Here is a 27,985-nt window from a genome sequence, read left to right as displayed (position 1 = left end):
ATTAGTGCCACCCCCTCCTATTCCCCCTATTTCCCCCCTGCATCTGACAACCTCTCGCTCGGCGGCCCCCAGCGATGCGTCGCCATGGCCACAGAGGAAGAGGGATGCCTTTCCAGTGCACGCTGTGTGAAGTATCACCGTGACTTTTCAGATTTTAAATGTAAAAAAAGCAGAAAAGAGAAACATCCAAAAAAAAATTTAAGCCAAGGACCAAATGAAAACTGGCCTGCCCACTAACTGCTATAATATATGGCTTCTGGTTGCCAAAATTCTTTCTTTTTACCTCACTGAACTTCCTTCCAAACACACTTTTGTATTTAAAGTAACACAATTCTTCAGCAAGCATAGCAGAGCTCATAATCATGAATACCTCTTCAAAAATGTGCACTCCAAAGTGAGAAGAAGGCACTCCAAAGGGAGAGCTGGTCTTGAGGTGAGCACATTAACCGTTCCTTGTTGTGTCAGTAACGGTTGTAGAAACTAGTGAGAAACTGAGGAAATATTAGTAGTAGTTATTCCCCTCTTGCTTCCACAGAACACACCCTCCTGTCGACTTCTCAAGTGACTGGCGGCAGCGTGTTACACAATATTTGCAGGAGAATCGATGTAAGTCACCGACGGTACGAGCGCGACATTGGCGACGCAGCTGTAGCTACAGCCCTGTCTCACGACACACGGCATCAGCCGGCCATCTGGTGGATGAACAGATGTTCGCAGCGCAGCGTACGGCGTTTGGCCTTCGATTGATTTCTGCGACCGAAACACAATAGCCACACACGTGTGGGGGGGTCAGAGGTCACACCTTCAAAGCCGCCAGCCCCGGAGCTGATAGTTACGTGTTTTTTCTGGGAAGGCAAAGTCGGGGTGAACGCTCTAAAAAAGCTTAAAGTATTTTGTATCTCATATTTCAAAGAAAGGCTTAGATTCAGAAGGGGCTCAGGACAGGGTATTTACATGAGAACTCTCTGCTTCACGTGAGAAGACTCTGCTGCTTAACACTTCAGCAGTGCAGGACAGCACTGTACACTTTTCCACTGCTGCTGCGCATTATTTTTTGGTCAATTCATGTTTTAAGAAAAACAGAACTTAAGAAAAGACCTTTATTTTGGTCTGGTTTAACTCAAACACTAGTAGCTAGTAGCTCAAACACTAAGATACCAAATCACCTGATTTAGATTGGTAACATCCTCTAGGGCTGCCAGGGATATCACACTTCCACAGCGCCCTCTGGTGGATCAGATGTGTTCCTGCACTGAGTGGATGTATAAATTTCACTTCCGTGACAGACTATGCTGATTTTCCAAAGTGTTTTCTATCAATGTTGTGATATATGCATCCATATGTAGTTTAATACTGTAATGTAATGTGATTTGTGCATACTGTGGCCATACCCACAAGTGCTTTGTGAGTGACATAATCAGAAGTTACTGAACTCCTCTGTGCATACCTGACAGATAAAGCTTTTAAAAAAATGCCTTTGATAACAAACCTGGAATACAGAAACAGACTCCAATATACAGAGGTTGACAACAGTTTCACAAAATTACACCAGGAAAGAAAATCAGCTCTCCCAAAGCTATACAGCATGTATTCTTCATGCTATCCTTTTCTGCTGTTCTGTCCACTGGGTACTAACGTACAAATTATTGGTCCATATAAAATGCACATTCAAAACAAAACAACTATACGTATCATAGGAATGTTTTATTGATGAGAAACCTGTCAGGTCATTAATGGCAGTTGTTTTAATTGTAAGTAAGACCACTGTCAATAAATTACACTTATACTATACATAAAACAATTCCAAATTTAGAGCCACACCTTTCCTCATGTACATACCATTACACAAATGCAGAAGAATCACACATGTTTATAGGCTAATAATAAATTCAGATGAAATGTTTCTGGGCGGCGTCAGTCACGCCTGCATCTTCGCTCTGCTCTCCTGTTGCATGGCACGGCTGTGAAGACGGCGATCTCACAGCTGTGCAGCGTGAGGAGAAACCGCAGGCCTCCATCTCTACACATTCTCTCACATTCGCTGCATTATTCCAGTTCTGTGTGTGTACACCCTGCGCAGCAGACAGTTCCTCCGGCCCGTCCCACTGATGCATGTCGTGCTGGGTCTTCCAGTTTGAGAAGCGGTTTTGTACCCAGTCCCTCGGTCGTTGCCATGACGAAAACGGCAATCCCCCCCCCACCCCTGCCCCCCGGCTGGGCTTGCAGCACGTTCACGGCCCGGTTTGGCACGTTACCGCTCCGCTCGGCTCCACTCTGCCGGGGGGTCACGGGGACCTTTGGGTTTCTTGATTCGACAGTTGAACCCTGCAGGGAACAGAAAGAGCCTACAGCTAGAGCACAGAGCTGAAGTGAAGGTCGTGCCCTTAGCTGAGCACCCGCTAAAGCCTGGTTTCACTTGGCCACACCTCAGAGTGGTTTTCCTTTCAGCTGACCGGCTGATAGCTGCATTTTAGACACAGGACTACAAAAGGCACCTCTCAAGCATAGACATTCACTCACCCATACTGCCTGGAGAGCAATAACTGGTCACATCTTTGAGGGGGTTGGAGATGTATTCATAGTCATCATCCGTTGAGGAGCGAGCCTCAGCTGTGAAGATAAAAAGCAAAGTCAGACAGAGGTAGGCCTGAAGGATCCTCACTGTGTAAGTCTATGGGCAATGGAACCTCACTGGCTAAATCTATAAGCAATGGAGCTTCACCCTGTAAGCCTATAAGCAATGGATCCTCACCCTATAAATCTATAAGTGATGGAGTTTCACCTTGAAAATCTATAGGGAATGGAACCTCACTCTGTACAACTATAGACAGTGGAACCACTCCCTGCAAAACTATAGGCAAAAGAGCATCACTCTGTGAAACTAGGGACACATGGACCCTCATGCTACAATTTTCAAAGACTTAATATTAAGTCATAACGTGTACACTGGTCTATAACAATAAAAATGTTTATACAAAGAACATACAGGTCATATTTTGAGAGCAATGATTTCAGGATGACTCTGAGGGGTTAAATGATAATCATTTTTCTTCTCAAATAGATCAGTTTTCATATATGCACTTGGGGATATTAGTATGACATCTCATTTCAATCAGGTTTATAAAATATAGATGGAAGAAGGAAACCTGATATGACCGTTGTTCTGTGCTCCATGATGGACTTTAAATTAAAGCTCTTTAAAACCATTCAAAATTAAATACAAAAAGGGCTCCCGAGCGGCACAGTCAGCAAGGTGCTTGTCTTGAGCACAGGGTGAGGCCCTATGGCCTGGGTCTGTAAACCAGCCATGCCATCTGGCAGCAAAGACCGTTGAGCCCGCAGTGGCGGAACAAACTGGCCTCATTCTGCTGGAGACAGGCGTTGGGTGCATCAGCCAGAGTTGCACAGATAATGTCAGTGGTGTAGCACCCATGAGCACCAATGAGCACCCACGCTGCAGTGGTGCACTGTGTGACTCGTGGTGTGAAAAATAGCAGCTGGCTGCGTGAGAGTACAGAGGAGGACTGCATTCGTCTTGCTTCAGTGCTCCTGCATGAGCGCGGAGGGTGCGACAGTGAAACAAGCCTGAAGTACAATTAGCGACTCCACAACAAGGTTCCGTGAAGGGGGGGGGGGGGGAAGGCATCACAGACATTAAGCGCACTACCTCCGAAGTGTACTTACAAGGTCTTCTAATTTGATGGGAGTTCGCAGGCTGTAAAACAAACAAGAATATTAAATATGAATGATTCTACTTAAAACACTTAAAATACTTTTGTACAGACTTGTGCTACAGTCATGACTACATTCAAAGTCAATGTGAGTCACTGAGAATCAGAGCGAGAAAACAGCTGCTGTATTTTTTCAGCCGTGCCTAAGCACACAGGCCTCTGCACCGGCACAAGTGCCACGCAACCAAAAAGGAATAACATTAAAAGAATTTTCAGATGACTGAAGAGCGCACTAGTTGATTTTTTATAGATTTTACCGAAGGAAGAAAGATACAGATCCGTTCTCTTACGGTTTAGTGTGTCTCTGTTAGTTAAGTTGTTTTGATTCTTTTTTTGGTAGCCTGACAAACCACTGTACGTACCAGCAGAACATCGCGAAAACAAAGACTGAAACCCGACACCCTTTACTTTGTTTCACGTGGGAAAAGTCTTCCCTGCCACAGCTTCTGCCTTTCTTATGAGCCTTTGCTGTGTGGTGATGTCTGTGCAGGTGCCAAACCTCTCTCAGCCCTGAAGCTGCAACAGCCACTCTACAGCTCTCTGGGACTGCACTCCTACACATCATCCTTTATGTAAAAAAAGTCAAACGAACAGCACTAGGGTGACAGATGTTCCTCTAGTGAAGAACACACTGAGATGAAGAGGTCAGGCATAGCTAAAAGTGTTGTAAGCCAATTATACGGAGGGCATCGGCTCGTTCGCAGTGACATGCAAGAGCGTCTTGATTAGCGTCTTTTGGCGGCGATGGCGCTGGCAAGAGTCCTCACCGCTGTGTTTCTGCTGGAGGTGCTGAAGACTCCTGTGAAAAAAAAAAAAGACAAAAATTTTGAATTGTGGTGCGACGCATTGTTGCGCAAAAAAAAATGGAGCTCTGGTGAAACACAGTCCTAGTGATGATGAATAATTCAATGTTGTGAGGTGAACAGCAAACTCAAACACTACTGACCTTCTGCGCTCAGAAGCATTAATGTGAAAGACTATAATATGATGCAACACACATTACTCATAAATATCGCTACTGCAATGACACATGCTGGAGAAACACGTAATCAGGGTTCCTATAAGAAAAAGACATGTCTTTGCGTCCTGGGGAGATGAACAGACCTGACTGAGGATCAAATCATGAGCTCATTTGCTGTCACATTAGTAAGACAGGTAGACATATCCTTCTGTGTCAGTACACCACATTAATTCTGTGTCCTCTGTGATGCATTTTGCTCGTGATTTCAACAGGCCCTCTCTGTCTAATTTTGGTGTATTGTGCAATAATACAGTACAATGCAGCATTTCCACTGGGAAGTGAAAATAGCTGTGGTAGCATTGCTGTGTCCGTGTCCGTGTGTGTGTGTGTGTGTGTGTATGATGAGGGGCAAGGACTGTGTTTATTACGTAAGTGGAGTGACTACAGAGACGTTTTAGAAGAGAAAACTCAAAAGGTAAGCGAGACATTCACCTTGGACCAGCTCGTAGTTGCCTTGGTCTGATGTCACTGAGGCCTCTGCTCCTCTGTCACTGGCTGGTATCACTCTGTCATAGGTGGCCGTGGAGGCTGGGACGACGCTGCAGCGGTTCTTGGGTTTCACTGTACTGTAGAGAGCGTCAGCCGGAGGGCTTGGGCCTCCCAGGTCTGCGTTGTCATAGTGATGGGCTGTAGGCAGGGGAGAGGTGGATTCTGGGGGCGGGCGGTGTTTGGGTTTGTTGACAACAGCGTAGGTATCATTCATCTTCTGTCCCAGGGGGTGTGAAGTCTGTGGCAGTAGGTTGGACTTTCTGTACAGGAAGACCAGGAGAGGAGGGATAAGCACTCTCTCTTTTAAAAAGAAATAAATACAGTATTGTACTAAGAGGTAGAATGTATAACAGCTTACACAGTTTAAATGAAATCTAATTTGATGTTGTGCATTACAAAAAGGGGAAAGATGACTGGTGTTCATCGCTAGATGATTTAAATCAATCAAATCATTAGTCATCAATATCCAGAGCCACAGAAGTAAAAACGGTTCAAACGGTTCTCAAAGATTTAGGTCAAGTATCCCTATTTATCTGTTTTTTTTCATATTTGTCCATGCTATTATTCAAAAGCCTGTTTTTTATCTTGAATAATTCATGTGATCCTCTTGCTGATAACACCAATACAAGCAACACTGGTTGGTTTTTATTCAAGTTTTTCTGCAGACTATCATGACAACATCTCAAACAGTCAAAGAAGGGGGGTTTTCTGCTCGCCCAGTGTGACACAGGCCTGAAACAGGAAGCTGACAGGCGTATGCATCTCCGATAGTTGAAACAAGCTGTCTTATAACCAACAGTAAAAACCCACAGACTATCATCATGGCTAACACATAGCTAACACAGTTTGTAAACATCCCAAAAACAAGTCCCTTCCTTATTTCCTTGCTTTCTAATGTAGAGGTAGACCAGTTTAATACCTGCTCCTGGTTCAATCCCCTTCACACAGCCCTGATGAACAGACATCCTGCTAAAATCAGTGAAAGCCCCAGTCATCTTTGTCATCTTTGTCCCCAAGGTGTTATCAGTACACTGTATATCCAGATATTCAGAAGAAGTTGGAAAGCAGAAGTAAAAACTCAAAAAGTGTTCATATAAAACGGAAAAATTTTGTACCTGCTACTTTTTATGTTGGCTGAGGAGTGCCTTGTGCTAGCCTCTCATATTTAGCTTTATTTAGCAAAACCACGCAGTCACTGCTGAGCTCACTACCGGTGTAGTCCGCTGGTACTGAAACCCCACTACCAATCATCAATCAAAGCCAGCTATCTCCGCTACTGTTTGATTATTATGAATGAGAGACTGATTAGTAAAAATATTGCCCGATTTTGTTTTATATTTTATATGTACCACTTAGGAGTATGCACAGCACATTGACATATTGAATGACCTTTCCATATTGTTTGTCCTGATAAGACTGTTTAAAGCCCATACGAGTGGTAAAGCCTGATTTGCAAAGCGCTCCTATAGATGGGGGACAGTTAAAACCCCTTAACCTTTCCCCTGCCTTCACATTTCTTTATTGGCAAATGTGGTCTGCTCAACCTAGCCTTAGGCCCCACAGTGCTCTTTGACTACATACACCACAAACCAGGTTACACACCAAGAATGATGATGCTGCTGACCTGGTGAAACTTTCAAAAAAATCATTTGCATCATATTTGTATCAACACATTTGTCAAAAAAACTCCTGAACAGAGAAACAAGTTGGCTGGCGTTTTAGCAGGGGATGGAGACGAGGATCAAGCAGAGCTCAGATTCACCTCTTAAGCTAGATGCATACAGACATGTTCCATGCTAGGGGGAATAACACACATGACACAGAGCATTACTAAAGCCTTATGATATGTTTTAAACTTTAGAGCACTGTCACAAAGCAGACTAAAAGGTACTTTTGAGAATGCATCATAAGGCATTCAAGAGAGCTTCGCATCAATCATATGTAAAGGCGCATTTTGTAACCACACAAATATCACCTCAGTTATAATTCGCAGAAGAGAGGAAACGTAACACTGAGGGTCAGAAGTGAGCACACACTGAGAAAATGAAGGAATAACTCTCTTCCTCTGACTGTTCTGTACTCTTCACTGAACTGCACATTACCAATTACACTGTAAGCTGAGGAAAAAATCAGAAGTGCACTGGATCCGCAGTTTAGTGTTGCTTTAAAAAAGAACCCTTGACACTAAGACTGAGGCTACCCTAGGTGTGAGTGGGGACCTAATTGTATTTAACAAAGTAAGTTGATATTTTCACCGGATAAGAATATTGGACATATAAAATAAAGTATAAAATAAATTATAATATAAATATCAAAGTATACTATGGCAGTAAAATAATGTACTTAGGCAAATGTATAATAACACCACTCCCTTAACTTTGTAATGGTTTAAGTTCTACATTAACTTTACAAGGAACACTGCTCTAAGTGCCATTGTAATCATTGCAAGCACCTCCAAGTTCAACATAATTTTATAGATTTTCTCCATAACACGCACTGTGGGCACTCACTGACTTTATAGCCTCCAGTTCCACTGCAGACAACCCTGGAGAAGGGCTGAATGCGGGCAAAACAAGCAGAGAATACACCAACTATGGGCGCTGTGGATATCACCGAGCACGACCGCACTGCGAAAGAGCCAGGTATCATGTTCGCTCTTACCGTTTGGGCTGTAGGTCGCCGGCTCTGCAGGAGGATGTCTGTCTCCGCTGAATCTTCACTGAGTACACATCGTCATACAGAGGCAAGCGGTTCTTTGTGGCACACAGAGAGAGAGAAAAAAAAAAGCTTTTTAAGGGCTTGGCATTGCAGCTTCAAGCACGACGAGCAGCCTGCTGTGAATTCCTGCTTGCCGGTTGCAGAGCAACGTTTCAGGTTTCTCTTGCGCTTTGCATAGAGGAAGCTTGTAGGCTGCATGCTTCCTGCCTGATTTCTTTTTTTCTAATTCCCCATTGCTCCTCTGCGCATCTTTCAAGAAGGAAGTTAAATATGGCCTTTGATCAGAAACCAGGCAGAAACAGTATAAAGTTATATGAAGCCTCATGATCAAATCCCCAATATAGGCGAGGTGTTAAAGAGAAAGTATAAGCATAGCACTACATTACAGATCAGGAGAATGTACTGTTTGCACCACTACTGTTACATACCACTTCCAATGCTACGACATCTTTGATCATATCATAATTCTACTCTACTGCTACTGTAACTGCCAGTACTACAACTTACAGCACTTACAGCAATAACACCTGGTACAGTCATAATCTTTGTAATATTGATCTTATAATAATCATATTTTAACGATCAATTATTTGTATTATCACTTTGTGTTAATTTTTTTCTCTGGACCAATAAAAGACGTGTGCGTATCAAAATGAACTTCTATGAGTGTGCACATTTGAGTGCATTTTCAAATACATTCCTATGATGTGTCAAAGGCGTTTTCAGTTTGATGTGACAACTTTCCATCAATGTATAAAGGCACTTTTCGTATTTACTGTACAGAATTGCAGTGCTCTTGTAGTTTGATGGGTTAATATACATTGTGTCAGTGAAAACCTTAACACTCCCAACTCAAGGGCACCCCCATGTATTTCTATGCTGTAATAGCATTCTACGGGACCCAAAATCACTCCAGCATACATTTCTGCACTGTAACAGCCTTCCACAGCACCCAGTATCACTCCTATAATAGCATTCTATGGGACCAAACATCACTCCAGCATATATTTCTGTTCTGTAAGGGCCTTCCACAGATCCCTAACGCACTCCAGGTTTTGTAAAAGCAGGCAACTGCACATGAGGCTCTGGGGTTGTGGATTGGCCAAATGTGGGCCTTTAGACCACAGGACTGAAGCTGAAGTTTTGCAAGCTCATAGCTAATGTAAGTAGTACTCTATGGCATCTCACCTCAGTCAGGTTCTGGTAGTTGTTACACTGACTCAGTAAAGCCTTCTCAAACATCTGTCCCACAGTGTGGTATACAAACTCATACTGTTCCTGAGGGCATGGGAGAAACAACAGGAGCATCATCATCATCATCATCATCATCATCACCACCAATCAGCATTGTATCATCATTATCTCTTTCCCCCCAACAAGAAACTCAGCCATATATAAGTACAATTAAGCAATGTGTGTGTTTAAATTCACATGAAAAAATCAATAAATATATGAGGTATACAGCATGGTGATGCGCGCGTAGTACAAAAATCATGTACAGATGAGGTGTTAATATGGCTCAAGGGGGAGGTGACGATAATTGCAACATATATTTATGCGAAAATATAGTGGAGTGGCAAGAGGACAAAGGTTGATGTTATCTCATATTTCAGTCCCCCAGTCATGCAGGGAAGGAGTAGAAATTACCGTAGTGGATTACCCAAGAATATAAAGATAAAGACTTTTTAGGTGGAACTACAGGAAGTTTTCAACACAGTAATCAGTCAATCATGAGTTCAGATCCCTGCCGGCACTGGTGGTGCACCTTTAAGCAAGTGAAAAAATCCAGCTGTATACTTCGGAAATACACTGCAGGTTATGTTGGGAAATCACTGGGAGATAGTTAAGATAATAACCACCAACAAAAAAGATCTCTGTGGTATTTCAGAGGATGATACCTTCATTTAACAATAAATAATAATGTCCTAAAATGAAAACCTTGCAGGTGGAATTGCTATTTGCTGTAAATTTTCAGAATTGCAATTACTGGCTTGGTGGATCATTAAACGCTGCAGTACCTTAGTCTGAACAGCCGATGGTCTCTGCCTCCTTATCGCCATGACGATCTCCATAATGCTGAAGTCCTCCCTGATTCGCTGGTGAGATTACAGTCATGCTTTAGAATCTTTGATTAAAAGCTAATGGCTTTATCTCAGAAGTCACTGACACATTTATTTTAATTTCCATCTCCAGCTTGCGACACATAAGTTGGTTGGCTGGTGACACGTATGTGTGGCTGATGTATGAATTTAATAGTGTGACATTGTCATTAGCAGCGTTACCGATAGCATTGCTCAACAGCCCCAGTGAAAATTTATGTTAATCAAATGCAGAAAATATCACCACCCTCATATGCAGTAATACACGTTCAGTGTTTACATGCAGAGGGATGCACATATATTGTGTTGGGTTTTAGTCCGGGTGTCGTACGTTTGTGAGCAGAAGGTCGTGCACGTAGTCCACCGTGCAGATCACCCCTGTTCTTCCACAGCCAGCACTGGAAGCAAGCACACACAGGGTCATGGTGGAGGAGGTCAGGGCACATGGCATATTCTTTACTGCCGTGGGTGGATGTGGCCTCCCCCTGCCTAAGCATGGCAACAGAGCCTGACACAAGACCGGAGCTGACAGCGTGCATCAGGTGCTGAATATTTCATGTGTGTCACTTCCTTTTCCATGCATTTGAAGTCTCTGGGATCAATTAATTACACGCAGCCTGGTGCTAGCAGGACACAATGATATGCGCTAATGCATAATAATGTACATATGGGTAATCTGTCTGAGGCATGAGACCCTGAGGGCTGGTTGCAACACTCTGGTGAGCAGCCGGGGTAAAGATGGCAGCGGGGGCAGACCTGCAGTGGATGAGGATGGGAGCTGTGCTGGGCCCTTGCGTTTTGCGGACCATCACCATCATTCCCAAGATGCCGTCTGACGCGCAGGGAATGCCGTGGTCTGGCCACGCTGTGTACTGAAACTGAGTGATTGTACGCGTTTCCTGGAGGTACACACACATATGCATGCACACACGCAAGCACAGACACACATGCACATGCGCATGAACGCACACACACAAACACACACACACACACATACAGACACATGTGCAAGTACACACATACACAGACACACACACACATGCACCCAGACACATACACACACTGTAACTGTTTAACTGTTGATATACCGTATACCGTAAATCACAAAACCCAAAATGAAATCCCCATCTAATTACTCAAGTAAGGTAGATTTTTTTGTTGGCCATATACAACACCTTCTGTTGTTCTCACCTACAGTGAGAAAGAAGACTGTATGCACAGTTTGTTTTTAACTTTGGAAGGTTTTTGATTGTATGTCACCATGCGTAATGATACAAAATGGTTTCAGTTAAGAGAAGCATTTACAAAGTGGTAAAAATGGACACTTACATCTTGATATTTCACTAAGAGAGTCCGTATGACCACTTCTTCATTTGGGCTACGCTCTTCCAACTGCAAAAATTACAGTAAACCCACGTTAAACTACCCATTTCCTATAAATTCTAGTGCCTGGAATGCACCAAGTCAGCAAACCTACAGCTGATTATAGACAAATAGTATATACTCTTCCTACTGTATACCACACATTATATTTACCTCAGGTACAGTGGTTTGCAAATATTTGTGTTTACTGCTGGCTGTAACTTTTTATGCTTTCCGTCTTTGGGTCAGATTAAATCTTAATTTTGATTTACCACTTAAAAGCCTACTACCAATTAAATGTTGTTGCAGGACAGTGTGCTATCAGTGCAAAGAATCCCTTGGGTTATTCTGTCTGAGGTTCATTAAAGTAAAGACCACAGAAAATAAACATACTGCTGAAAAGAGTTCAAAAGGCCAGCTAACAGCCATTAGCCAAATTAAAGCATTAATAAAGCCATCGCAGCCCAGTCTAGACATTATTATCATCAACCTTCTGTACACTAAATCACTGAATTTATTTCAAAATAATGCAAACTTCTATGGGCTATCACAGCACAGTTTACTACGCATAGTACTGCTAATACAGTACTCTAATAGTATTACATCAGGTATGTACAGTGCCAGAACTGTGTTAACAGTTTACAAAACATGGTAACACATGACATTGTTATACAACCACTGTTTTGTGTAAGGACTGGACATAGAGCAGTAGTAGCTAGTCTGCTACAAACAGCGCACACAAAGCACTTTATTTTAATGGGTAATTACCCTGAACCTGGTTTTGCCGGTTTAACAAGCGTGCGCTAATTTAAATGAAGATCTCCTATCAACAGCTGATACCTTTTCACTTGCTTGAACCTAATGTAGTAGCTATGCTGTGTTATCATTATTACTTAATGTAACCTGATCTCTCTGTAATGATGAAACTCATTTAATATTAGGTGCATGAAATGACCACTACCACAATACGCAACAGTCAAAGTCACCAGTCACATAAAAGGCAGTCAGTAGCTGATGGGTGTTGTATTTATTTCAAACTGGTATGCTTGTTCATACAGTGCAGTACTTTAAAGGTGAGCCCTGTTTCTCCATAGAATACACCACAGTGTAGCAGTGTAGCACAGTGGGCAGCAGTGTGGTGCAATGTTAAGGAGCTGGGCTTTTGACCAAAAGGTTGTTGGTTTGATTCTCTGCTGGGGTACTGCTGTGGACACTTGGGAAAAGTACTTGCCCCACAATTGCCTCAGTAAATATCCAGCTGTATAAATGGATAAAATTGTAAGTCGCTCTGGATAGGAGCGTCTGCTAAATGACAATAATGTTATGCAGAATAGCTCAGACGCTACCACTGGTATACAGCCTTATGGTTAAGAAAATAGTTGTGCTTTCCTGTACTGACTCAATGCAAAGGATTCCATGAGTGCAGCAATGGTTATTTGCACTTCTCCTGGAGATGGGGTCCAGTAGCTGCTAGCTAACATTCATTTTAAAAGGATAGAACATTTGACAGATCCGATCTTTCATTATAAGTTTTAGAACAGCTCATTCAGCAGAACAGGTGACAGTTATCACAACCAGGAAACACTGACCAGAAGATTTGTTTCCTCTAATGATAACACACACACATTCCTGACCGATGACTGCGCTGTTACTATCACTCAACACCCTGGTGGCAATCTCTGCCTTTTCACGGAATGTTTCCCTCAAACAAACTGACAAAAAGACAGGCTTCATTACAAATGCAAATGATCACATTTACTCCATCTGGCAAATGCACATCTTTAAGAAGAAAACACAGAACGAAGCTTTGAAGCCAGCTGCTTACATTTGTTACAGCGAAAGCTCCGAAGACGGAGGTCTCTGTGTGAGATGACCAGTAGCGCTCACACTTTCTCTACAACAAAAAAAGAATGTTATATACTTAAACATCTCAGGCAAAAATAAATGTGGCAGCTCTATGTCTGGATCAATGAGAGACCAGGTGAATTCATCAAGAAATCGAGCCATAAGCACATATACATCCACACACATACATATATATATACATATATATATACTTTCTGTTTTGTTTCTTTAATTTGCTGGCATGTGCTGATGTCAACTCACAGCTGGACGCAGCCTCCTTTCCAGGTAAGATTATAAAGGTGAACTGCTGACCAGAAGAGGAGATCCAATCCTATGGTGGTAAATTTGAACTGAAGACTATTATTGTGGTGCAGAAGCAGGAAAGTGCTCTTTTAGTGGTGAGATCATTAGCCAGCATTTGTTTGGGTTGACGACGAATCTGGGTTATTTGGAATATCACTGTTTGTTTTTTGCCGGAACGCCAGTAGACACTTATTTGGGCCTACAATGAGTATACTACTATACAACTAGTATAGCCCTACACTGTTGTGTAGCTGGGACTCGCTAACTTGCAGTTTGGAGTCACTGTCTCTCACCTAAAGCCGAGTCAGACCATTGACTCTGTGTCACTGTTTTTACATAACAAAATCAAACTAAACTGAACAAATCATAACTGTGGCCTTGTGGCATTTATACATACGGGAGGCCTCCAGTTCTCTGAGAGATGAAGGAGGGGGAAGTTTATTCCACACTCTACCCTTTAGAACTTTGAATGAATGTTTAGATCTAGCGATTAGGGAGTCCACAGAAGGCATCTGACTTCATCCTGGTGTCCGTGAAACCACTCAGGGTTATATTGTCTTGGAATATGGAAACATCCTGGGGAATCAATGTTTGCACCACAGGGTGCACCTTGGCTGTAACTCTGCCACACAGAGAAATAATCAGACCCAATAACCCGCACGAGATGGAAGCCCACACCATGTTTAGATCCACCGCCATGTTTACCAGCTGGGGACAGACCATGTGGGCTGAAGGCCTCTTTTGGCTTTCTCCAAACATAAAACCATCCAGACGTAGGAAAAAGAGTAAAAGATGATTCATGCTCCAGGTTTTGTGCTCATTACACCAGGTTATGCATTGTTGCACATTTGCCTTGGTTACAGGCAACTTCCAAATGGCAGCTCTGCTATAATTATCAGCTGTGAAGGTCACAATGTACAGTTTGTGTTGACAATGAGTGACGAAGGCAGTTATTTTGTGGTTTTTGGCAACTGTTATGCATCCGTCTACCCATGTTGGTGAGCTTTGACTTCCAACCTTTGTTTCTCTTTCCTGAGGCAGCTTTTCATATATTCATATTATGCTTTGATCTCTGTGTTGGCAAGCTCAGTGGAAGAGTTGTGGTTTATAGTGTGTTGAATAGCTGGCAATATTGTGAGAGAGTAATGTATAGCAGTTTACTGTTGGCAAAGTATGCAGTAGCTTGATGTTTGGGGTACTATGTTTAAGGTTGACATATTGAAGTTTGTGGAAAAAAAGGATGTACCAGAGCTGTTTAGCTGTTCCAAAAAGTTTAAAAAAGCACAACTTCACAACAGACGGACAGACAGGCAGCCATCTCCTAAATAAGAGATTACCTTCCCCAGTTCTATTTCTCTGCAGGCCATGATAATGACCTAAAACAGAAGAGAAAAGAGATAGGGAAGAGAGGGATCAGATAACTGTCATTTCAGATGCCATGCCAGAGATAAAGGGGGCTGATACCAACAGGTATGTTCTTTTACCCAGACGCTTCCTGTTTTTTGCTGCCATCGTTAGTTATATCAGCAGGCCAGTAAAAATGATATTCAAAACAGACTGTTAAAAGAGGTGACCTAGTTTACCTTCACATTGTACTGCCAAACCATCCTCCAGAAATCTCCCAGAGTATGGCTGAGGGGGCCCTGAGTGGCTATGTATTGTTTGTTCCCAATCGCACCCTGGGTAAAGAGAAATTAGGACAGTGACGGTGAATGGAACAGCCTCCCACCTCCCATACTTACAATCAGTCTTCAAACTGTATGTTCCCCCAAGATTACTACGCTCTGCAACCATGGGGCAACTGACTGTCCCATCCTGATGGGGTCGCTCCTCTGAGACATGATCCCTGTCTGTACTGGTCCTCCAGTGGTGGAATAAACTCCCTATGGCGGTCAGGGCAGTGGAATCACTGGCCATTTTCCACCGCAAACTGAAGACCCACCTGCATCTCAGTGCCACCTCAATTTCCATCCCCTAACACCTGCTACTTGTATTACTTGATGGTTGATTTATGTGTAGTATCGCAATGTGTTGGATTCTGTGACCTAGTGACTGTAATGTACAGCAGTGTGTGTACTTGGCTTCCCTTAGTTGCTAGGCTGTCTAGACAGGTTGCACAAGTTAACTTGTAGCAGGGCTTGAATGGTGTTATGCTCACACTCACTGGTCTGGGAGCAGGGGTGGAGCCGATAGCTCATTGCAGAGGGGGAGAGGACCTGTAGTGGGCCCTTATACAGCCTATTATAGGCTGTATGGAGATGCAAGACAGATCCAGGGGGAAACTTATGGGGACGGAAGGGTGGAACGGAGAGAAATGTGGATTACAATGAGGTGTGCTATTTCAGCACACCTCATTGCGTGAGACCATTTTTAAATACCATGGCTCCGTCAGCAGTGACGGCGATGGGAAATAAAACAAGACACGCATGATCACCTAGTTCCTACTTTGGGACTCGAACAGAGGGCATAATTTTTCTGTTTGTACACTTACACAAAGATACTGGACAGCGAATAAAGTTTTCAGTAACTATTGTGTCACTGCTCTTTCAAAATAACTAAATACCGCGGCTCCGTCAGCAGTGACGGCAATGGGAATAAAACAAGACAGCCGGCGATCACCTAGTTCCTGCTTTGGGACTCGAATAGAGGGCGTAATTTTTCTGTTTGTACACTTACACAAGGATACTGGACAGCAAATAAAGTTTTCTGTAACTCTATTGTGTCTCTGCTCATTCAAAATAAATATTGCAGCGAGAAACTTAGCTTAGAAACTTTATTCAAAATATTCAACTAAAAAACAAAAATGCATGTTCAGTCAGGCAGATTGGGCCCAAGGTGGGCCCCTTTGTAACTGGAAGAACCGTGGGCCCAGGGCAGCCGCACCCTCTGCCCCCCGCTCGCTCCGCTACAGTCTGGGAGTGTTGTTAGCCTGGCCTGACACTGTTGCTCATTTAACTTGAATGGGTACACTTCTGTTCTTTTGTGTTGGAAGTTGCTCTGGATAAGAGCATCTTCTAAATGAATGTAATGTAATGTAGACAGGAAGAAGATGTACATCTTCACACTCTGCTTTAAACCCCTCAGGTGAAGAGGATGAGGGGGCGTGGCCCAGGACGTCGAGGGGTACCTGGATGAAGCTGGCGTTGATGTAGTCAGATTCGGACTCGTTTTCCAGCGGGGAAAGGGGCACACGTGTCTGGTCATCTGGACAAAGGGGTGAGAAAACAAGGGTCTGATTGTGCTGAGGTCGGGCCCACATGATGGGAAAGCCCTGCCAAAGCCCCCCACCTCCAAAGAGGCGGCCTGTGCCAAAACTTTCGCGCTCTTTGAACACACTGCGGCCTTGAAATAAATAAAAGATCTCTTTTGATTCACGGACGCATGATTGATTTCTTTCCTCAGGGAGGAACTGTTCCATATTACTGAGTCATTCTACTCACAGGGCAAGATGTCCTTGTAACGGTTCTTCTTAACGTTGTCCTTGAGCTGTCCAGCCTCTGTTGTGAAGCCGCTGCTCCCTTTGAGGTCTCCCGCCTGAGCACGGATAATCTACAAGCACAAAGTGATGGAGGTTACTGCTGCAGTGTTTTCAAACCTACAAGAACACTACTAAAAAGGTATGCACCATAGCCTATAGAACTTCTGTTCAGATCTAAGACACCTCTGAAATCAAATCACATTACACCGGTAAAGTTACACAAGTTACAATGTATGAATGAATAGTAAAATATTTCTCATGAGGAATTTTCAATACTTTTAGAATTATGACAAAACGCTTCAATAGCATTTGTTCATGGAACCACCAGGGGGAGCATTTTCCCCAAATTACAGCAAATTTGAAGCAAAAGAAGAATGCATTACATTTTAGAAATGAGAAGTACTGCTGTTTCTTTTTGATTTACTGGTACAATGCACATCTCAGCTAATAAGTCAACATCTGACTTTCAAAAGATCTGCATCTGGACACCCACCAATGTTTAAATTCAGTTTCTCAAATTAGACATTTAATTTAAAGAGCATCCTTTAAACATGATACTAAGGAAATGTACTCATGAAACAAAAAATATCTACGTAAAAATACAGTCATATTTTGTAATATGTTTTAAGTCTTGAGTAAGTGTACTATAATTTCCTGTTAAAGGACTTCCTGCTTCAAAAATGGCATCACTGTGTTAATGAATGGGTTCCCCCAATTTCTAGTGTGATGTAATCTTACTTGTGCAAATCCTGTTGCATCAAGTAGAAAAATGTTCCAATGGATCCATTTTCTCATCTATTGATCCCCATTGCACCTATTTTCATATACCAGGAGGAAGGTTGGTACAGCATATGCAAATAAACCATGTGATCAGCCCATATCATCGAGAAACAGGTGTTAACAATTAGCATATTATTCAAATATGCTGCCACTGTGAATGAAACCAGCATTCTCTCTGGCTACTTTTTCATCATAAATAATTTACCAAAAGCTATTGATGTTTGAAATGGATTTTGACATAAAAATATTATGGCAAAAACGAACACAAAGAAAAAAGGTCTGCGTGCACTTCACTGAGTGTCCACCAGGGAGCTGAAAACACACAGTATAAAGTATACACACATGTACACATTGCTTTGTGAAATTCTTCAACATTTACCATCTTTATAATGATGCATAAGGAAACCAAAACTTGCTTTGTGCATATTTTAGTTTTGTTCCCCTTTCTTAGCAGAGGTGGGCTTACTGTAACACATCCTTGAGTGACCATTGGACAGTGGCTGGATGAAAAATACACTCTTTCACTGCCATTTCTATTGCCAATTCAATTGTATTAATTGCATTTGCTTTGAGTGCAAGCTGAGCCCTGGGTTTGAACCCAGCTGTGTCATTTGTTGACAATGACTGGGATCCTTGAGCGGCAGAACAAAATGGTCTCGTTCCGCTGGGGACAGGGGCGGCTTGGTCAGCCAGGGTTTCCTTTGCGATTCGTCAAGCAGCTGTTAAAGTTGCTTGAATGATGGCAGCGGAGTAGCATCTGTTCACCAATGACCACTCTCTCCACTGTAGCGTGCTGTGTCACTTGTAGTGCGGAAAACAGTTATTGTATCAGACTATCAGAGTATTCGTCTCCCTTCAGCGCTCCTGTGTGACTGCAGAGACTGCCATGGGGAGACAGGTCTAATGTACAATTCAGTATGTCTGAATTTCCATACAGTCAAAGTGTAAAGGCTGCCATCAATTCGTGATGTAGCGGCAATTGTATTTGGCCTGGAGCCTGACGAAGGGCTTACACCTGGCCAGAGGTTGAGGTGCTGACCCCCCCCATTAAACATCATAAACACAGAGGTGTAGGAGGGACGCTGTAAAGGAAGTGCCCAGTGGGCTTTTTATACCCGTGTATGGGATCAGTTGATCCTGGTTTATTGCATATTTGGAACTTATTTGTTTGGAACTTTGGAACAAATGATTGACAAGGCTGCATACGTGGGTATAAAAACATAGAAGTACTCATCATTTTTAGAGAGCTTTTGGGTCAGTCCTGGGCTTGTCAATTATGATGCTTCTCTGTGCTTATTGATTGGATACCATGAAATTAAAGATACAAGTTATGTCAGCTGAAGTTCTTCCTTCTACACATAATTACATAATTCATATTTTCGCAGTGAGATATATACATCCATGTATTCTAACTCCTGAAACCTGAAAGACTATCACACAGCACTGTACATAGATATATTAATAAGCAACGTACAGCATATGATCCAAAGGGCCTCCCATTTTTTCACAACATCACTACTACACTAGCACAAACAGTGCTGGTATAACAAAATGTGTTGCAGCAGACCTCCTTGGATTAATTATGAAAAATTATTTATTGGTATATTATACAATATTATTCCTGTGCATCCATATCCTGGAGAAATTAAAATTTTACATATTCTGTCACAGTTTTTTCTCTAGAGCAATTTATATAAAATATCTTGCCCAAGGGGTACAACATTAAAGTCACATCCAAAATTTGAACCAGCAGCCCCCGGGTCCAGAACTGTCACTAGTTCACACTGATACATAATATACTATGTCAATGCCTTCACACTGGCCTCCAAAACCCAGTGTACACATTATGATACAAATAGGCTTCAAAGGGCTATCTGATTCATTCTAACGTATATATATTTTGGAATGAAACATTAGCCCACCCTATACAATTCTACAAGCAGAAGAAAGAGCTGTCTTTAAGGACTCCTATCTACAGGGCGTGTGCAGGAAGTCATGTGGTTATTAAATACACTCTTCTCTCTGTTGTTTGGTCTCCACTTGGTTAATAAGAAGTAAAATGCTGTACATTGCTACTGAGGAGGCTGAAAAAATCTTTTTTTTTCTTTTGATTTTTAATTCATCAATCTTTGCAGCTCACCTTCCCCCCCCCCCCACACTGAGTTGAACACCTTTCTCATTCGAATGCCAGCCTCTCTTTTTCAAACAAAAAATGTGTCTCTGAAACTCTCTCTGATAAGGCCACGCTTATCTCACTGACGCATCTTTTATTGCGCGCTCATTCTCAGCTCATTTGAGTCATCGGGCAGGAGAATGCAGACAGCGTTTTGTTTGTTTCGTCTGCTCGGGAGGTTTGCTTATGTTAACCCTATGGGAAGAGTGCTGAGCGTGTATTCTGGTGCTGCTGCACAACTCTACTAAATACAGCTGCCCCTGTGCATGCTGTTAGCCACGCAGCAAAACCAGCAGAATCTGCTCTGCAAAAGTGAACACATTCTGCCAAACATAAGGATACAAGCACTATTTCTTCAACAATATTTTTTTGTTTGTTTTTTTACAAAAAGCTTTCTATTGCTATTCCTTTCTTGCTAAAAAAATGATTTTCCAGACTGTTCTTTAAGTCAAGCTGAGGTGAAACCCATGGAAATTCCACAATATTCAAAGATCTGCCACAGAACACCACAGATCCACCAAAGCCATTGAATGTATGGTGCATGAAGAACTACCTTGACAGTTAATGCTTACCCATATTCTTACACTTTCAGGTTGATGTAAACGATGTAGTTCAGTGGTGTAAGTTATTAAATTTCCTTCATACACGAATCCGTGCACATGTACACATGAATATTACATTGTACAAAGCGGAGCAGTGCTTATGGTTTTATAGTGCCCAATCAAAAAATTATCCACAGTTGTAATGGGACACTGCCATCTGTGAATTTACCTGTACCTGCTCTGGTACCTGTCCCTTCAAGCAAAGTAAAGACCATGTATTTATTATTTTGGTACTAAGAAGTGGAGGACAGTAAGTTGAATTAAAAAGAATACTGTTTGATCATTTTCATTGACTTGCATGATTACTAAGTGGTAGCTCTGCTTTTGTGCACTTCACAAGAAGTCATTTCAAGTACTATAAAAATTTTCCATTTCTTTGTTTTAATAAAAGTAGAAATATGATGGACACAACAGTAATGATGTCACATTAGACAGAATTAAACAAAAACAGGACCAACTTTACATTAAAAAAGGCCTCGGTACCTGTGTAACTCCTCAGTGTCTGCAAGTAGGTGCAGTGGAGGTATCATATAACTGTGTAAACCCATGGGTCTGGCTGGCGGGATTTCACTTGTGTAACATCCAATTGATGGTCAGTGCACTTGGGTCACAAAAAACGTTAACCAGAAATCAGTGGCTTGTGTGATCACACAAGTGAAACAGGATATGTGCAACAAGGCTGCCATACGATTTGTATGTTCAGAGGAATTTTCCACTTCCACAAGCACTGTAAAACCTGTACCACCCTTGCATAACTTCACTGTGCTACCTGACAATTGCATACAAACTGCCTATAAACACTACACTACACTACACATCACTGTACGTCATGCACAGAGAAATAACCCCCTTTCTCAACTCATTAGGTAAATGGTCTGGGCCATTCAGAGAAAGAGCTCTTGAGTGCAATAAGAACAAGGACTTGCTTTCTAACAACACCCACCCTCCCCATCCTTTTTTAAAGGGTCACTGTAAGTGGAACTGGCAGAAATTAACCACAGTTCTGTGTATCTATGGGAACTGTGACCATGGGGCACTGACCTAGATTTTAAAATTCTATAAGTGAGAAATAACTAGGCACATATTGCATGGTAGGTATAAGTCTTGTTACACGCTTGTATCACATGTGAACATGTACAAGCCACTCCATGTTAAGCACACATACATACACTATATGGCCAAAAGTAGGTGGACACCTGACCATCACACCTATATGAGCTTATTGGACATCCCATTCCAAAACCATGGGCATTAATATGGAGTTGCACCCCCCTTTGCAGCTATAGCAGCCTCCACTCTTCTGGGAAGGCTTTCCACAAGATTTTGGAGTGTGTTTGTGGGGATTTGTGCCCATTCAGCCAAAAGAGCATTTGTGGGGTCAGGCACTGGTTTTGGACGAGGAGGCCTGGCTCGCAATCAGTGTTCTAATTCATCCCAAAGGTGTTCAGTGGGGTTGAGGTCAGGGCTCTGTGCAGGCCACTGGAGTTCCTCCACACCAAACTCATCAAACCATGTCTTTATGGATGTTGCTTTGCGCACAGGGGCACAGTCATGGTGGAACAGGAAAGGGCCTTCCCCAAACTGTTGCCACAAAGTTGGAAGCATTGTCTAAAATGTCTTTGTATGCTGTAGCATTAATGTTACCCTTCACTGGAAACTAAGGAGCTTAGCCCAAACCCTGCAAAACAGCCCTAGACCATTATCCCTCCTCCACCAAACTTTACAGTAGGCACTGTGCATTTCGGTAGGTAGCGCTGTCCTGGCATCCGCCAAACCCAGATTAGTCCATCAGACTGCCAGACAGTGAAGCATGATTCATCACTCCAGAGAACACATTTCCACTGCTCCAGAGTCCAGTGGCGGTGTCTCTATGGACTGGCTGGATGTGCGTACCTGACAGCTACCTTCTCTGATGTGTTTTTATGTCTAAACTTTTCTGAGTCCTTGGCAGCAATTAGTCTTGTTACTACTTGTTGCCGGCAGACGGATCCCTTAGAACAACAGGCAGCACAGTGAAACATGTTATAATTAAACGCAGATTCCTCAGTAAATTCTGTATAATAGAGGAGTATGGACAGACTGAGACCTCCTACACTTTGCTGAGGGCTTAAAAGATAAGTGCATCTGCACAATGTTTGGGTCTAAATTAAGGGTGCCAGAAATGTTCCACCTTGAGAACCGCATGTTTAACTGCTGAAGATTGTGTTGCTGACTCTAAATTTAACTGTTCATATTTGCTGTAGCCACTGTTCTTCTTACTCTTACACAAGACACAAAGAAAAGAGAAGTGCTGTGAAGCATTCATTATTAAAATGTACTATTACGAGATTTTTGTTTTATCTTAGATTATTATATTAGATGTATAATCCCCCATCCTGTCTTAACTGCATTATACCCTTGTATGAATTCTACGGTGGCTCTGAGGACACCCTGAAGACCAACGTGGGGAAACACTTGGGTCTCACCCTACAGTATTGGGACTCTTGCACCATAACTGTTGGCTCCAAAGGACCACAGACTAACCACGGTGGTGCAGAAAATATGTATTGCAAGAAAATGCAAAATGACCAACAAAGCGCAAGCAGTTCTGGCCAAAAATCCTCACACCAATAACAACACCTCTTCCAGTGGTGCATGTTTGTTCTAGTTCGTTTCATCAAATACCATTTAAGCTCTGTGGTTCTCATCAATTAAAACTCCAAATTACAAGAACAAATTTTAAATTTCAAAAATTAAATTTTACAATTAAAGTACAAATTTTAATTTAAAACTGTGGTGACCTTTCTTAAGTGATTTTGTTTAGCTCGTTCAGGCAGCTGGGTATGTGCAATACCAATTTATCATAACTCTGCATCTGACAGACGTGCAGATACTGTTGCTGCGGTGGAGGCTGTGGCCACAGATACTGTGACTTTGCATCAAAGGTCTTACCAGCAGGTTCCCCACCCACTTTCACAGTCTGATTTGCATGTTATTAAAGTGAAGCATGAAAGGACATCCCTGCAGAATTACACCAAGATGGATTAAGGAATTAGCTGGCTAATCTTTGTGAGTTGTAAATGTATTTTGAAAAATGCCATATCTGGTATTAACTGGTATTAGCAGGTGGAGAGTGGAGAATAAATTAATAGTCCATCGCAAATAATTATGACTTCTTTATCTATGATTATGGATTTTCGAGATATTTAGTCATGTCGAATGACTCTACGGGCAAACAGTTGTCCTCATGTAGACTTGTCCACTTCAGAATTGGCATGGGTACTGCTGATAATTTGCAATGAGTTTGGGGGATTTTATTCTTTTGTAAAAGATGCATATTGAAAGGATCTGATCTCAGGAGGTTCGAACATGCATGCCTACATCGGTTCATCAGTTCAGGAACTTGCATTCAGTCATCAGGACCTCCTTTTCCATCATAGGAACTGGAACTCACAGGAAATAGCACCAACAACTCTACGAATGAAACCGGTTAGCCTCTGTGTTTCCTCACCATCCTTCTGAAACGAGAACTTACGCCCCTTTCAAGTTATGCGGACCCTGACACTCAAAAGAATGACAAACTTGTTAGCGAGTTGGATAGCTAATCAAGCTCATCCACAGTCACATGCCTATCTACAGTGTGTAGGGAAAGGGAAAACTGCAAGGATCAAACAAAATAAGAAACTGTATGGGTACCACTTATGAAACTATTTAATGCTGCTGGTGAAGACAGTGACAACGCTATTATCAATTATGAATACTACACTTCAGATTAACCCAAAGCAGGAGGCCTGAAAATATGAAGTGACACTGGAACTTCCTTTCTCAAACTTCTCCCTGGAAACAGAATGCAAACCCTAGACTGGTTGAAACTGACACGTGTATTTGGAACCTCCTAATATCTGATCCTTTCAAGACACAGCGCTTTTTAAAGTGAAGGCCAGTAATGCTTTGATGACCAGATAGTGCATACACCTGTGTGTTGTTTTCCAGCCAACACTTTATATACCTGGAAAAAAACCCCCACCACTGGTAAAGGTCTAATTTGAATATGCACAATCAATATTCCAGAGGAAGTCACAATAGTTGCATTATCTAATGTCAAGCAGTGCTCTGCCGAATGAGGAAGACAGATAAGCATATGGTTCACTTTCATGACAGCATGGACATTACAGCATGGGAGGGATTACTGCAATCTTGCAATAACCGGACTGAACTTCTGAACTGTACTTTTCTGTGTGGACTTCTGAAATTCTTTGAGTCAGATTATACTAAATACAGTGCTGGATATTAAATGTCAGTGTGGAAACATGACAGTTTATATTTATATTAATGAGATGCATAGTGATAGTTGGGTGGCATTGTGGTCTCTGTTGAAAAATCTAATAGTCTGTTAAAGTGTCTCAGAAATGATGAAATTGTATACAACAATTGGTTTAAGTAAATTTGCAGCCTTACTTGTAAAATGCCTTGCACTACTGAATGTGAATGCCCAAAACAATATGGCCTCCATGAGCCAATCACATTCAAACTATATTTACTATACATTCTTTAAAATGTGATCAAGAAAAACATGAACTTGAAAACCACTCTAAACTGTTAATGAGAGTTGAGCTGAATAAAAATGACTGCAGACATCGCTGCCTGCAAAACTAACCGTGAGCAGGCTAGAGTCAACACAGGTAGTTCTAAAATGTGACCTTTGCTTAATAAGTAACTGACTTTGGACTTTGGAGCTTAAATGAGGAAGAGAACTCTTCAATGTAAATCCAAACACTTTCAGAAGAACAGCAAAACAAGAATCGTAATTGACAAGTACTAACTTCTGCAAATTCGCAAGTGCAGTTCAGCCAAAGTCAAAACAAAACTGCATGAATGTGATAATCCTCTAAGCTTGAAAGACATATATATATATATCTGTGCACAAGGCTTTTGTGGATTCCTGTCTGACACCTGTTTATAATATGCCGTTTGTAACATGAAGTCTGCAGATTAATTATAGCCACTACAACCATGCCACATCATCACAACAGAGAAATGCATTCTAATATTGAATGACAACAAAGAATATGCAGAATTTTAAAACAGGACCATTATGTATTATGAACAACACTGACCTGATGGTAGTTTAGTTTTTTCTGTCTTTATGAGACAAGATGAGAGACAAGATGTGTTTCACTGACCACTTGCTCCTATTCTTATCTAAAATCGACAGGTGCAATAAGTACTGTCCTCACCAAATAATATTCCATTAGAATGATGTCAGAACCAACATGTCAGTGTAAAGAATGAAATACTGCTGTATGCAAGAAACCCCTCACAACCTATTTATCTATGAAAATCTCTAAGCACCCAAGGCAAACATTCACTTAGTAGAGATGAAATATTCCAAAGAATTTATTCTTAAAGATTAATGAACACCTAAAGCTGCAATTTACCTTACATTATTGATTTAGTATCCCGACACCACAGATGAGTTTAAGATAATTTCAGATTTTCAGAAAAAAAAAGCCAATAGGTATTTGAATACAAACACCACCTGAAGCACTCAGATGGACATATCAAGCACATCAAGTCAATGGCTCTTGCAAGATTTACATACGCTTTGTACATCCAACCTAACAATTTCCATGAGCTGTAGAGGCACTTGTTCAGCACGTGCAAGTGCCTGTCCTATAAGTCAATGAAGAGTGCACACACACGGTTTTGTTCATCAGACAACAAAACGCAATGAAGATTGTGCAGCTATGCCACCAGTAACTTGAATTTGCAACAGTGTTGTTGCTGTTACTATTTCAGAGCCTAAAAATACCTGAACTCCATCTGTGAAAACGCCTCTAGCAGCAAACTCCACAGTTCACACGACGTGCTATCGTTCCTCGCCAATTTCAACAAGTTCCTGAGTAAATGACTTTGACATAGTCGCTATAGTAAATGAATTGGAATGCAAACAGATACAGTAAGGGAAAGAAATATGAAGATCTGCTGTACACAGAGAAGGCTGAATGTCCATACCGACACGTTGTATTCTCCTTATAATAGATGAAAGTAAAATTCCACTGTACACAATCATGACTAAACGATTCCTCAGAATTATTAGAAAATGAACAAGAATTTGTCTGACACATGTCCCGAAACCAAGTGAACTACTGCAGTACTGTTAATATACTGTTACAGGTAGTGCTGCTATGCACTGTGCATCATTTTGAGCTGCCTGTGGGAAGAGTACTTAATTTACAAAGCAAAAGTTAACGTCCAGGTGCTAGGAAAATTTCAACTTACGCTGTACTCAGAGGCAATTTCGTCCAAGCCACCACTGCCAATATTTTTGAGAGATTTCACCCGATCCACGAACTTCATCAGTTGTCTATCCATTTGTGTTAAGGACCGTGTCTCAACAATTCAAATAAAAACAGTATTGTATGCTATTTTCTACAAGCTGTGCCAATACGATTGTCTTGTTTTGAGACCTCGTGTGATTATTATTATTACTTTTTTTTTTTTTTTAGTAATGCGTATTAATTGCCTTTCTGAACGTTGTCCTTGTGATTACAGTAAAGCGGCACATTATCAGCATTTCCTTGTATGCGTGAGAGGGAGCGCCGTTGCCGGACAAGGAAGTGTGCTACTATGTTGTCATACGGTCACCTGAAATTGCAATCCATACTACAGCTCTAACACTGTCTTTCCAATGACAGTCCTCACACTCAGGACAAAACGTTGTTGGTCGAAGTGGCGCTACACATCAAGGGTATCGCCTGCGAAATTAAGTCAATCGTGCAGTTTTGCAAGGTTTGTACATTGAATTTATGAGAAAATTTTCTCATAAAATGATTGAAATTATGCGATGAAAGACAATGAAGTGAGTTAGTGTTTACATAAAAGTTACATCTAAATACTTTCACGAAATATACAAATAAAAGGCTACTGAAAATGTTAGACATTACACACTTACGATATGAGTGTGTAATGTATAAAAAACTGTTTATGTAATATGTTTTTACTATTTATTATTTTATTATTAACACGTATTTATTATTGCTGCTGTCGTTGTTGTTCAAGTATTCGTCAGTATGACACATGAAAATAATATTTAAATTTACAGCCAGAACACACAATAATGAATTCGCCAGCAACAGTAACAGCCTGCGATTATAGTGCCAATAGTGCCACTGTGTGGTGTGGAGGTGTACGGTACTGCATCGCTAAAATATTTCATGAAAAGAGTCAATTTTCATCATTCTTTTTGGTATGTGACGAAATTCATACAAGTGGGAAAAAATACAGTATTGACAGCTTTTGTGAGGGAGTTGGACAATTCCAAAGGTTTACTGAATGAGAAACTTAAAATAAAATACAAATAAATAATACATACAATACACAATAGATTCATAATGTGTAGTCG

At 41.6% G+C, this 27,985-nt stretch overlaps 1 protein-coding gene across 1 annotated transcript; it reads right to left on the bottom strand.

The window, feature by feature from the left end:
* Nucleotides 1–1,827: 1,827 nt before the first annotated feature.
* On the bottom strand, nucleotides 1,828–27,149 carry ptpn18 (protein tyrosine phosphatase non-receptor type 18). Its single transcript, XM_036533672.1, has 17 exons — nucleotides 26,863–27,149; nucleotides 17,009–17,117; nucleotides 16,696–16,772; nucleotides 15,152–15,247; nucleotides 14,906–14,944; nucleotides 13,246–13,314; nucleotides 11,388–11,450; nucleotides 10,815–10,957; nucleotides 10,390–10,456; nucleotides 9,978–10,055; nucleotides 9,148–9,237; nucleotides 7,903–7,994; nucleotides 5,185–5,501; nucleotides 4,499–4,530; nucleotides 3,685–3,715; nucleotides 2,521–2,610; nucleotides 1,828–2,325 (listed from the first exon to the last, which is right to left on the bottom strand). The coding sequence occupies exons 1-17, from the start codon at nucleotides 26,953–26,955 to the stop codon at nucleotides 2,252–2,254; spliced, it is 1,560 nt and encodes a 519-aa protein (XP_036389565.1). The 5' UTR covers nucleotides 26,956–27,149; the 3' UTR covers nucleotides 1,828–2,251.
* Nucleotides 27,150–27,985: the final 836 nt, after the last annotated feature.

The sequence above is a fragment of the Megalops cyprinoides genome, chromosome 7 (assembly GCF_013368585.1).
Source record: "Megalops cyprinoides isolate fMegCyp1 chromosome 7, fMegCyp1.pri, whole genome shotgun sequence".
Lineage (NCBI taxonomy): Eukaryota > Metazoa > Chordata > Actinopteri > Elopiformes > Megalopidae > Megalops > Megalops cyprinoides.
The sequence above is the reverse complement of the archived record's forward strand: the minus strand, read 5'-3'. Positions and strand labels throughout refer to the sequence as shown.

Bases quoted from the DNA above. Each gene is read 5' to 3' on its own strand.
- ptpn18 (XM_036533672.1), bottom strand. From the start codon at position 26,955: ATGGATAGACAACTGATGAAGTTCGTGGATCGGGTGAAATCTCTCAAA. The intron at 11,451-13,245 runs GTAAGCAGCTGG...TAATTTTTGCAG, and splicing joins GAGCTTTCGCTGTAACAAAT to TTGGAAGAGCGTAGCCCAAA. The intron at 4,531-5,184 runs GTGAATGTCTCG...TTTTTTTCACAG, and splicing joins CAACTACGAGCTGGTCCAAG to GAGTCTTCAGCACCTCCAGC.